Here is a 12,515-nt window from a genome sequence, read left to right on the forward strand (position 1 = left end):
ATTTGGCTTCCTCTTAAAGTACAAGAATGCATTTGTATTCTCCTTGTAAGCATAACTCCTTTAGTGACTCTCCCAAACTTGCTGCTGCAAATGTGTCAAGAATTCTTTCTTTCCCAGGTCTTAGCTATTTTTTCAATTGGGTCTTATCTATCTTGGTTCCTGCCTGGTTTTCTTAACCTCATACTTTTCAAACTACCTTTCCTTCCCATTTCATGGTACCATTCAATAGTACTCATCTAGAATGAAGCCTGCTGCTCCTTTATTTGGTCAGTTAAGTACATTTCACAACAAGTTTTGATCACTGATTTGATGATATTCTCTGTAAACTGAAAATGTACTAATATTTTTGGATGTCTGTAAAAGAATTAGTCTCTTAAAGGAAGCTAAGTTGTTATGTTTTAAATCCACTGGAGTCCCAAGGACAAGCATTATAAACTGGACTATATTTTAATTAGGATGCACTAATTTTCCACCTTTGTGAATGTACACAGATCTTTACAAGCAATGCTACAGAAATTTCACTTTAGGATACAGACCAAGAGCTGCAATCTCTGTAGGTATTTTATTTATCCAGGGGACTCTTACTTTTTCCTTTCTGTTCCCCTCAAATCATCAGTATTGCAACATTTGGCTTCCAGTGGAGTAATAGAATCCAGTCTCATCTTGTTGTTCACCTGTGAATGTCTGCTCTGGGTTACTATCCAGAAATGCCTTGTCAATATTATAGAGAACATGAGCTACAGATACACGTTTTTCAATAAAGCTCATGGCTTCTTCATGCAAGCAACACCATAATGCTTTGCTGATACAAAAATATAACTTGTAGGAGCATAAAACTGAGTTTTTACACAGTTTCAAGACATTGTATCCTAGTACCTCAGGGATTATCTGTACTGTCGTGAGATAGCATTTTGTTTTACTGGAGATACTCTCAAACAGTGATTTCTTAAAGACCTGTTTTCTCAATAGATCCCAGTACAGTCCATATAGTACAGTGAAAAGTTTCAGGTCTATTTCTAGAACTGAAATTACTTAAAGTTCTAAAGATGGTCCTTCTTTTTTTTTTTTTTTGTGTTTTGAATTCTGTGCTGAAAAAAAAAATGGCACAGCTGACCATCCACGGCTGACTTCTTCATCACTGACTGTTTTTCATGGGGTTGTCTCCTGTGTGGAGCAGAACACAGTCCAGAAAAAAAAGCTGCACGCTTAATTAAATTGAAAACTAAAAGCCTTCAGACAAACCAACATTTCTGACAAAGAAAAGTCAGATGTTGTTGTTGTTGTTGTAAATTGTATCATTTGTCAAAAAGTTGTGGATAGAAAATTTCTAAAGAGCTTACTACTGGATGCTCTTTGTGTTTTCTGCCATGCTATATTCTTATTTCTAATTTTCTTTGTTAGCTAAAGAAGATATTTTCCTTTTATTTATTTATTTTTTAAAATTCTGCTACAGTTTGTATGCTATTTATTTCCAAACAATGGGAAAGCTTGCTTTTGGAGTAGAGAAATGATATTTATTTCTAAAACAAAAACCAACACAAAACAAAAAAAAAACCAATCAAAACTAAAAACAAACAAACAAACAAAAACCCAAACAACAACAACAAAAAACCCCAAAACTGAAAAAAGTCTACTGATCAGCTTCAGATTTCTTTTTCACAGAAATCTGGGATGTTTAAACATGATTTTCTGTTCTGTGGCCTCTCACTTAAAGTGAACTAATGTCTTGAGACAATTACTGAATATTTTTCTCATCAGTCAGCTAAAGCAAATGTTCATCGATTAGGCAGCTTACTGTATCAAAACACTGAGATCTGAGAATCATACAGTGCAAAAGCAGATCCAAAAGTGAATGTGTGAATACAGACACAACTTTCTCTCAAGAGCTGCAAGTCTGCTTCTCTCTTCTTCAATGGGTATAGTTTTTGCCCACAATGCAGTTTGTCTGCAGAAATTTAATCATGTCCTACTGCTTACACCTTTATCAGAAAACTGATAAAATGTGTGCTCACACTGAACATTAGCAAGAAATTTTTCAAATGTCCTTCATTTTCTTTTCCTTTCTCTTCTCTCCCTCCCTAGCTTTACTGTCGCTCCCTGAGAAACTGATACAAAGCTGATGAGAATTTGGATTTGATTTGAAAGCATCTTTTGTTCAAAGACTAATTTTAACCTTGTGATAAAGATTGCTTTTTGTATTCTGTTGAATGTGATATCTAGTAATTGTTTGTCAAGGCAAAGTGCTGTAGGACATAATACATTTTTTAAATGATCTTTTGTAATTACAGTACAAATGTCTTTACATTCTAATATCTAGAAAACAAGCAAATATGTAAAAAATAAGAAAAAAAAATAAATGTTTTAAAGCATTATGGGTTTGTATTATGATTTTTTTTTAACAGAAACTGCTCATGCAAATTGTAAACAGAGTGAAACTTCATTTTCTTGTAAGATACATAACTCAACTAGAAAAATATGTATTTGTACATTTGGCATAAACTTTATAGTTACCCTTCCGGTTTTCTGTATTTTTACTTGTAATTTATATTGCTTTTGACCTGTATTTTAAGCTCCTGATTTATTACTAAAGGGAGCTTTAGATTATTTAGTTTAGTTTAGTTTAGTTTGACTAGGACTTCTAGTCAAACTATCATGTATGAATTAAGAAACATTGGAGGACTGCTGTTGTTTTAAGCAAGGGCAACAGACCGTTTTTGCTTGACTTGCAATGGGGATAGGATTGTCCTGAGATTATTCTAAGGTATAGAGAGTAAATTTTTTTTTAAAAATATGCTAATCTAGTAAGGTTATCTAAAGAGTTTGGGATTTTGCTGTCTTAATCAGAAGTTATCAGTAGTGATGGCCCACTGTCTGAAAATTGCATCAGTAGAAGTGGTGTGCTGAGCAAGCAGAATGATAAACGCTTAGGTAAATTAAGTTCGATGTCTGTAAATTTTGAAATTCCTGATGCGTTCTCATGCTTAAATCTTGAAACACTAATGAGACAGTATAGAAAAGCATCAAATATATGGTATCTAAACCTTTAACTTATCATTTGTCTTTCACATAATATGAGTGCTTCAGCAGTTTTACTCCAAAATCCTGATGCATTGCTTTTTCCCCTTATGGGGCTGCCGTCTTCTGTGCTAACTTATTGATTTGGAAAGCTAGCTTGTTTGCTGGAGCTGTAGTGCTAAATTCCTTTAATAAACACAAATGGGATAGTTTGATGCTGCAAAAATGTTTGAGGTAACAGTCTATTTTTTTTTTTTTTCTTAATAGTTTGCATAACTCAGCTTATTCAATCTGGAAATGGAGTAGAATGTTAAGGAAGGTTTACAAGCAAGCACTGCACTCCAGACTTTCTGGATATAAGATACATACAGATCTGGGTACTTTCATCTTTGCCAACACAGGACAAACACCTGTCAAAAGACAGATAAGAATATTTTTTAAAGTGCTCTTTTCCCCTCTATAGCATACTAGATCTCGTACATAGAAGATGAAGTAGTGTAACAGCAAGGATCTTTTTCATGATCTGTTCTGTACTAGTGGAGAGATCAGAACACTTAGGCTTTAAATCGTCAATGTGAACAATCTTGGAAGGCAGAGGAAATAATAGATTTTTAAATTCACTTATTATTCTGGTGAGAGAACTTGAAAAATAATTATTTTACATAATTTTTTCATTATATGCTCTCTGTCTTCAAGAGAAGGAAAGCAATGAAGAGGAAAGAGAGGGCTAGGTCTAGATTTCATTCACAAAAGCAATGAAAAACAGGAGATGTCTTTATGGTACTAAATTTCTCATATCTGGTGCTCGGGAGATTAGAGCAGTTTCTGCATGGTGGGATGTTCTGAGATAAGTTTTTCTGTCAAGGTAGTTTCAGTTTTTTAAAAATGCTCCTGCATTCACTGAGGAAAAGAGAAGGACAGAGCGAGGAAATTACTTTGCTGAGGTTTTGTACTCATATGAGTCTGGCCTATCAAATGCTGAACACAAATGTTACGAATTCAACAGGCAGCATTGTGTGCAACGGGACAGTGGTTTGTGCACTGCAAGGTGCCAGTGGCTACCTCAAACCTCCTTGGGCAGAAATCCTAAGCCAATTTACCTGTCTTGCTCTGTGAACCAGTAAGCCTCGTTACATGTTGTAAAAATCCTACTCTAGCAGATAAGGTTTTAATGGAAAGTAATAATTAATCTGCATGGTTGTACGCAATGGAATGGTTTTGTGTTTGTAGAGGTCCCTGCTATGGATTTAGCTTCCTGTTAAAAGGAGACTGACAAGCTCAGTTGGAAAAAGAACCTGAGCTTGGGGAAATTCAGGAGAGCAAGTCAATGCTTTGGGCCTCAGAAAAGGAACCCTACAGAGATGTCACGTGTCTCAGCTCTGATGAAGGAGAGGAGGTGAGGAACAACTCAGAAAGGATGTATAGGAACTGTATAGTGCTGTGTGAAGTGGTATTGGTGCTTCAGGTTTCTCTTGCCTTTTGTGGCTGATTAAAACTCCAGAAGGGGTGATACAAGAGACAGTCTGGCTACACAGCTGAGTCACAGAGGAGGCAAATTATCACAAGACTTTGAGTGAGAGTTGTCAGGGAATTACAAGGACATGAGTCTGTGATGCTGTTCGTATCTATGACGGTGTGCAAACAGCAGTGAGCCAGATTTCCAGAGTTCTTTTAATTATTGCAATATTAGGCAGAAAAGGGTGATGTCTCCTTCTCCTCCATATTTTTATATAGGTTAAATTGTGCATCAAGTTCTACTGTAATTAGTGGAAACTGTAGGGAAAACTTAATCTTGGTGCTTGATTAAAGCATTTAGAAAATATGATCTAAAAACATTTCACACATACTAGATTATTAAATCTTTACAGCCTTTTCAATACAGCTTTGAAAATCTGGGGAAAAAACGTACATCATAATTTACTTAAATGCCTGCATTTTTCAGCTACTATATTTTGTTGTTCAAGTAAAGAAGGTGGTATATTGAATATACAAAAGTAGAAACTTACATTTGGGCTTTTTTTTCTACATTGCAGTTTACTGTCTACTAACTTCAAATATGCTGGTTTGAGATACTTGACTAAAATTACATTAATAAGGTATTTATTTACATCTCTTTGTCGTGAAGAGGCCAGTGTGGCTGCCATGGTGACATTTAGTAAGTAGTAACCCCAGGAATGTACAGATGTATACTCCACTTGGCAAGTATAATGCCCTCTCTCCCTAGAAGAAAGTCAAATAAATTAACTTTGTTAGAAGTAGTAATCTGCGCATTGTGTTAGATCTTTTTCTTATATTAATGAAAAGACACTGATAGTGATCACTAATTCCTATCTGCTTTCAAAAGTTAAGGATGAGAAAAGCTTAATTTGAAGTATACAGTGACTTTCATAGACTTTGGGGGCCAACGCTGCAAGGCAAGTTCTCTGTGTATTGTAGGAGCCTCTCAGAGTAAAGAACACACATGTTAACACTTGGTATAGTGTGATTAGATGTATTTTAAAAGCCAAAAATCTCATTCAAAACCTTAATTGTGCTGCAAATATTTACATTGCAGAACACCTGTACTTCAGGAGCGAATACTTATACAACTGCTTAACGTATTAATTAAAGGTACAATTAATTAATTTCATTTCCCTATCCAATATATAAATGTATATGTGTTGTCTTAAGCAACCTTATTATTTCAAGTGTTCATTAAAATACCATTAGCTGTAATATTTTGGAAAAAATGGGAAGAAAAACATGTTTCAGACTCTGCAAATCAGTAGAAACACATCAGAGCTTTGATATGAAAAAACATGCTGATTTATCCTTTTGGTTCTTTTTATTATATTTGCCTAATATAACTACATTAATTGAATAGGCATGAGGTTGTGGTGTATCTCTTGGGAGACTGTTTTTATACATTCCTGCAACTGACCTCTTTACACATTTTTCTCCAAACCATTTTTTTACATATATTTTTTTAGTTTCTAGGAAACGTGATTATGAAATAGAAAGTGAACTCAGTTAATGAAGAACTGCCTTCTTGGTTCCCCTAAAACAATAACACTGAGTGAGAGGTGAATGGCTTGATTCATTTCTACAGGTCATTAACTTCCATGCCTACAGATGACAACATTAATATTCACAATGTGAATTATTTCTCTACTGATTAGTGTAGGAGAAATACACAATTAATATACTTATTGCATGATCTAACACTGTGCTGGGCACCCTTCTGGATCCCTTAAAACTCAAAATGTCCCTTCTGCCCAAACATAAAAGCACCTCTCAGTTTAAACAACATGGTTGTGTTTCTAGAATACAAAAATCTGTAGCAATTATTAACTGCAAAAATGGCCAGTACGAAGCAAACCAAGTTTTAGAATGACTAGTAAGTCATGGGCTGATGTATTGATTTGCACCTTTATTTAAATATAACTGACTAAAATCTGCTGAGTGTTTGGGCTTTACCGTACTCTCAGCCCATTAGACGTAAGTAGTTTAGAATTCAATGATCTGATTGCAGAGTTCAGAGATTATTAAAGCAAATGGGGCCTGATCAATGCCTTGGGTTTGGTTTGGTTTGGTTTGGTTTTGGTTTGTTTTTAGTGTGTTAATTAGTCAATAGGAAGAGAAATATATGTGTAATGCAAGATAACTTAGTCTCAAGTTACTAGAATACCAGAATTGTTCATAAGCAGAAAAGGGGAATCCAAAAGCAGGATATTGTCACTTTTGTCTGTGTAACACCACTTTCTTAGGTGATGTCCTGAGCTGGAGATGTTTGAGGGGGTGATATGATTGTTTCTGATCTCCTCTCCTGGGGAAACAAATCATCATTTGAGGCAAAAGGAGTTCAGTAACTGAAATGTTCATGATTCACAATTGGCCCTTGATTCCATTTGTTGTCACTGTTTGCATTTGTTTGCATTAACTCCCCCAAACCAGGTTGTTTTGCTGTTATCTAGTACTGAATACAGTTTCCCTAATCCCCAAGCCTACATTAATTTGCAATATTTCCCCACAACAAATTAATTTTCTGTGGGCTATTCTGTTTACCTTCACCAATGATTTTTTAGTCATTTTTTCCATAGCTTTGTCTTTTAGTGTGGTGAGATATAAGCTTTGTTCTTCCCTAGCTGTTCTTAATTAAAAGTCTTCTGTCCTTGGTCTTCCGCGTACATGAAAGCTTTGTGCTCTTTTTCCCAAGGACCATTTATTGCTTCCATCACGTGGGGAGTTAAGATATTTGATTAGTTTTGGAGTTCGGGGACGTTCTCCTATTCCTGTATGTGGACCTCTGCTTTCAACTGCATGCAGGGACCAGACCACCTCATTAGTCAGGTCATCTCTCAGTAGCAGTCAGCTTTTCTTAGAATAAAACAAATTTTTAGTTTCAAACCCTGAAGTGCTTCCTGTCAGGCTTCTTGCTCCAGTTCCATTGTGGTTTTTTATGCACACAACAATTTTTATTAACAAAAGGGTTGTGTGCATAGCTGGGATAAAAAGACAAGCTGGGGTTGGAATGATTAGTTCCAGCACTTGGCCACACAATTCCTATGAAAAGGGAAAATCAGCATTCAATTAAACCACCAGAAGATGGCCTGTCACAAACTCCATGGGCTGGAGAACTGTGACTATTTCAGCTGCTCTGGCTTTACCTGCTGTTTTGGAGATGGCAGGAACAATTGTCCAGCCAGCAGAATTTCCTGTCTTAGTGAAAGAACCTGTGATATCGTGTAAAATTCACTCCTAAGACCAAAGGACATGAAGTTGGCTAAGCCCAGCCCATAGATACTTTGCCTAACTCTCTCCCTGTTTAGCTTTCACAGCTGTGACAGGAGACAGAAGAGGAATATGATGGTAAGGCAAGTTCTGTGTAGGTATTTCACACTCATCTCAAAGAGACAATTTTATTTTCTGTCACTTGTGTGATTTTATTCTGTGTGTACAAAGACAGATTCCTTGAATCATCACATAAGTTACAAATTCCATTTTGTTTCCATGAACTGTGAGTCTCCTCGTGTCTGGGGCTGTCATGTGCTAACAAGAGACAGGAGAGGTGCCAGTGTGTCAGTCATTACAGGCTCTCTCCATCTAGCTTACTCAGGGCTAGGAGAAGCAAATGAGGATCAGGATCTTAAATAAGGACAGCGTATCCCTCTCAGGAGGAACCAAGACAAAGCAGCTATGTGGTAATGTCTGGATTTCAGAGCTGGGAAGCATTTTTGGAAGCAGAAGCAGCTTGATCAGGAAAGATAGAGTGATGCACGGACACAGCAGAGTGGCCCTGTGAGCCAGGGGCAGTGGAAGCCACTGGTGTGGGAGGTGCAGGGAATGTTCCTGGGCACCAAAGGGGGTGTCTCAAAATCTCAAGGAAGATTCGAGAGTGAGGAAATGTAGATGGAGAAATCTTTGTGTGTTTGCCATTTCATGTGGCTCTGTATATCTCTCATGGTCGTTAAAATGAAGAGTGGCTGCTTTTGAGACAGTTTGTAAAGTATGTGCATTACCTGAATCAACTTTGTGGAATCCTGGAGAGATAAATTGTCACTCAGATGTTGGCTACGACTGAGCTCTGGGAAAGCCTGAGTCAAAGCCATGGGGATTTGGCAGCAGTTGCAGGATCTAAACAGCAGTCTCTGTTCTTAGAAGAGAGAAGAGATTGCCTGGAGACCCAAAGCAGATAGAAAAACTTCAGAGTGTTTTTGCATGGAAGCAAACTGAGTCTTTGTGAGTGTCCCACAAGAGCTATCATCTAGGCTGTAGTATCTCAGGCTTTGAATTTCTACCTGTAGTAAAATGAGAAAGACTGGAAGAAGAACAAAATATGCACACAGTAAGGTAACAAACAGTACCATAGGTGGCTCCAAGCATTGTCTGGCATTCACATGTACACAAGGCAGCCACCGAATGGAAATCATATCATGTGCATCTTATCATAATTTGCACTGAACCCAAGAATCATAATTCCCATGAACAGACAGGCTGTTCCTTATGGTTAGTGCTGTACAGCCATAGCTACATAGCTTCTGACTGATTTGGAGTATGGGAAAAAGGAAGCTCATGGTTACTTGGAGCATGGTCAGGATAATTCGTATGTGTTGGCAAATGACCATGTGCACCCTGTGCTTGCAGGAGTAAGGTCAGACCGCCAGCATTTAAGTCACTGACTTTGCATGTTTCCTCATGCTGGGCAATGTGATAGCACTGGCCTGCCCGTATGAACAGCTTTCTGGGATGAAGTCAAAGCACAGGTTCCTCAGGGGCCATTTTAAAGGAATGAAAACGCTTAAGAGGAGAATGTGGAACAAACTGATGTAAATGGTTCTTCTGCATAAACTGCAATCTTTGTAATTTGTTTTGGGAGTGAGTGGAGTACACTTTGCTCTTTGGTTTTGGTTTCCATAAATTCAAAAAATGTTCTGAATTGTTTTTTCTGAAAATATAACTGTTGAGATGGAGGTGAAGCTTTTGTGATTAAGGGAAAATATGATTATAAGAAAATCAGGGATTATTGTGATGTCCATGTTCCAGACTTAGGCCTGGAAATAGAGGAACTGGGGAAATTAATTTGTATTATTTCTACATATGTAAATGGACAAATAATTATCTATCAGTATAAAATGTTAGTGGATATTTACTGTAAAATAATTAACTAAACTTTATAAGCAAATTAAGATTACCTCAAATTTACATACAATGTGAAGAAAAGTCCCTTTATCCTCTGTAACTGCAGCATTTGGCAGATTCAAGAATAAATAATCTTTTGTGGCAAGGGTATGCCTTATCAAACATATGCAGATCAGTGCTAATTAATGCTAATTAAGGTTTCCTGTCTATCTAGTTGGAAAAACGTCCAAATGTTATGAAATCCAGTTAGTATGCCTATTACCCTAATTGTTTTATATGGGATGGTTCTTAATTAAAATATGTAAATTGACCTTAATTGCTATATACTAATGGAGGCTCATGTTATCTTACTAAAAATGACAAGATGGTGAGGAGGGCTACTTAAACAAATAATTCTGATACATTTGTAAATAAATGACCTTTACTCAAAATTATTTTTAATTGGAAATTGGCAAAAGGAACATTTTGCCATCTATGTTTCTCTTTAGTTTTAAATAATGTCAGAATTTACAGTTCTTTGTTAATATATATACGGTGACATTGCACCTTAATTAAGACTACTAAACAAGTCAACATTTTGTGTGTTTACTGTATGTTTCAAAATTGTTTGCTAACCTCATGTTGACCTTCAGAAATGTCATGCTTTACAATGTTGATCTTAATACCCAGTATTTGGGGAGGTTTTTTTTTTATTTGGGTCTTAATAGTATCATTTATTTTGTGAAGTCTGAAACACTGGTATACATTCACTGGTGACTGGACCTGTGACCCTGGCTTTTCTGCAGAGAGGCTGGTGGGCAGCACCTCTGCACTTCACCTGTTGGTGTAGGACAGGGACTTTGATCAGCTTTTGGCAGGATAGTTCACATGTGGGCTGTTAAATGACTGAGATCTACATGGGTTTTTACACAAAGTCTTCTATGCCCTCTACCTAACAGAAAAGCATTATTTAAATGATGTTTTGTATGGCTGTTTACAGATGTTGGCCTTTTCTTGATAGTCATCCTACCATATCACACACACAGCAAACATTTTTATGCTCTGATGTAGAAAATCTAATTAGAGAATCTGGTAATTTAGAGAACTAGCCTATAATTGTGGTTTTTACTCATAATAATGGTAAATTTTTAAAACACCTGATCCATTTAAGTTTAGGTCATAGACATCATTCAGATATGCCTCACTTTGCAAAATCAATCAGAAAGGTTTCACTGTTTTGCAGGATATTGTGACCAATGTTTCTCCAAGGATTGTGCGTGGAATTACTTCAGGTCCTATGTACGGCCCAGGCCAAGGCTCTTTTCTAAACATTGAACTGATCAGTGAGAAAACAGCAGCTTATTGGTGCAAAAGTATTGCTGAACTGAAGGCTGACTTCCCAAACCATGTAAGTACTGCTCAGTCATAAAGATGCAACATACTTATTTAAAGTCTCCAGTTTACAGATATATGAAAATCATCTATTTAATATTTATTTAAAAGGATGCCAATTGCTTAATTGACATATGAGTATGTTATTAAAAGCTAGAAAACTGCATGCAAATAATCCCTATGATGGAAAATTCTGTAAAATTGCTGTTACACAAACAGAGAACGTTTGTGATTTTTTTTGTTTGGCTGATGTTTACATTCAAATAGACAATATCAAGGGAAAGAGTTGATCCCAGTGTGGATGCTTATCAGTTTCACTGTTAATAATTTTGTATTTAAGATCATATTTAAAGATGTAATATCTAATAATAATTTTCTTTGTCAATTGAATTTGAGTATAAAAGGAGTCTTTGTGCTTTTCATTATAATCCAAATGTGAAAGATAATTCTAGTATTTTTATAGACAATTGGCTGCTTTAGGAGGAAAAAAAAACCAAGACTGACTTAAAGTTAACTTCACTATAAGGATAGAGTTTTGTTAGAGCCTTCTTGCCTATGGGGAATATCTGTCTAGAAGGTACTCATCAAAGTTGGGAGTAATGATACCAGCTAGCTGGTATAAATGGTTTTTGGTTACTGTTCTAGTGAATAAGAACAATGAGGTGGAAAGTAAAATTCTCCTTGGTCATTATCTTGAATGGATAGAGCTAAACATCCCAGAGTCTGCATATCTTCTGTCTTGGAGTTATTACCTCCATAGTTCAGCTACAAACAAAAGAAGTGAATGTTTCTGAATATATTAGGGAATGAAGACAATTATATTTTTTTTTTCTCAGTTCCTGGAGTATAAATGTACACATCAACAAGTACAAAAATGTTTACACACATTGTATTGATAGTAAAACTGAAGTACTACATGTTTAATATCCTCCTTCACTTAGGGTAGACTGTGTGTTTCTTTGCTGAGGTTCATGTCACTTTATTTACTGTAACTGGGCTTCATAATAATGAAACCAAAAGGTAATATTGTAATTCTCTGATTTAGATTTTCACATCCTGAATATTGCATGCGGACAGACCAATGGTCTCCCATTGCAGTCTTCACCAAAAATCTATTGAAGCACTTTGTGCTTGAGACCAAACCGTTCTCTTCTGTGAGGAAAAGCACTAGCAACAATTTCAAAGGGAAAAATTGAATTTTCTGAGACCCAGCCTCCTGTGTGGGATGAAGAAGTCCCACTCTTCCATAGTTTCTGGGATGAGCATCTTCTGATCATCTCTCACTGTCTGAGTTATTGCTTTGAGGATGTGATTTCAGCTGCTGCACATTGGCTGTGGCTGTTGCTGTGGCATTTTTGAGGTTGGTAACACCCGTGTGGGCACAGGGGAAGCAGCACCCAGCAGTAGACCTTGCCTTTGCTGGCAGGGCTTTTTAAAACATGCCTCTGAACTCATCTAAGAACTGTCATAATTATAATGGTAAATTTGCTGCTGAGAACAGATTTTTATTC

General features: G+C 36.5%; 1 protein-coding gene across 1 annotated transcript in view; it reads left to right on the forward strand.

The window, feature by feature from the left end:
- Positions 1-12,515, forward strand: part of DPYD (dihydropyrimidine dehydrogenase) — a 345,406-nt gene that overhangs the window by 196,501 nt on the left and 136,390 nt on the right. The window contains exon 14 of the mRNA XM_082053772.1: positions 10,856-11,020. Within this exon, the coding sequence (XP_081909898.1) occupies positions 10,856-11,020 (165 nt within the window). The remainder of the gene's footprint in view (positions 1-10,855; positions 11,021-12,515) is intronic.

This window comes from Streptopelia decaocto (genome assembly GCF_964273445.1).
Source record: "Streptopelia decaocto genome assembly, chromosome: 5".
NCBI classification, from domain to species: domain Eukaryota; kingdom Metazoa; phylum Chordata; class Aves; order Columbiformes; family Columbidae; genus Streptopelia; species Streptopelia decaocto.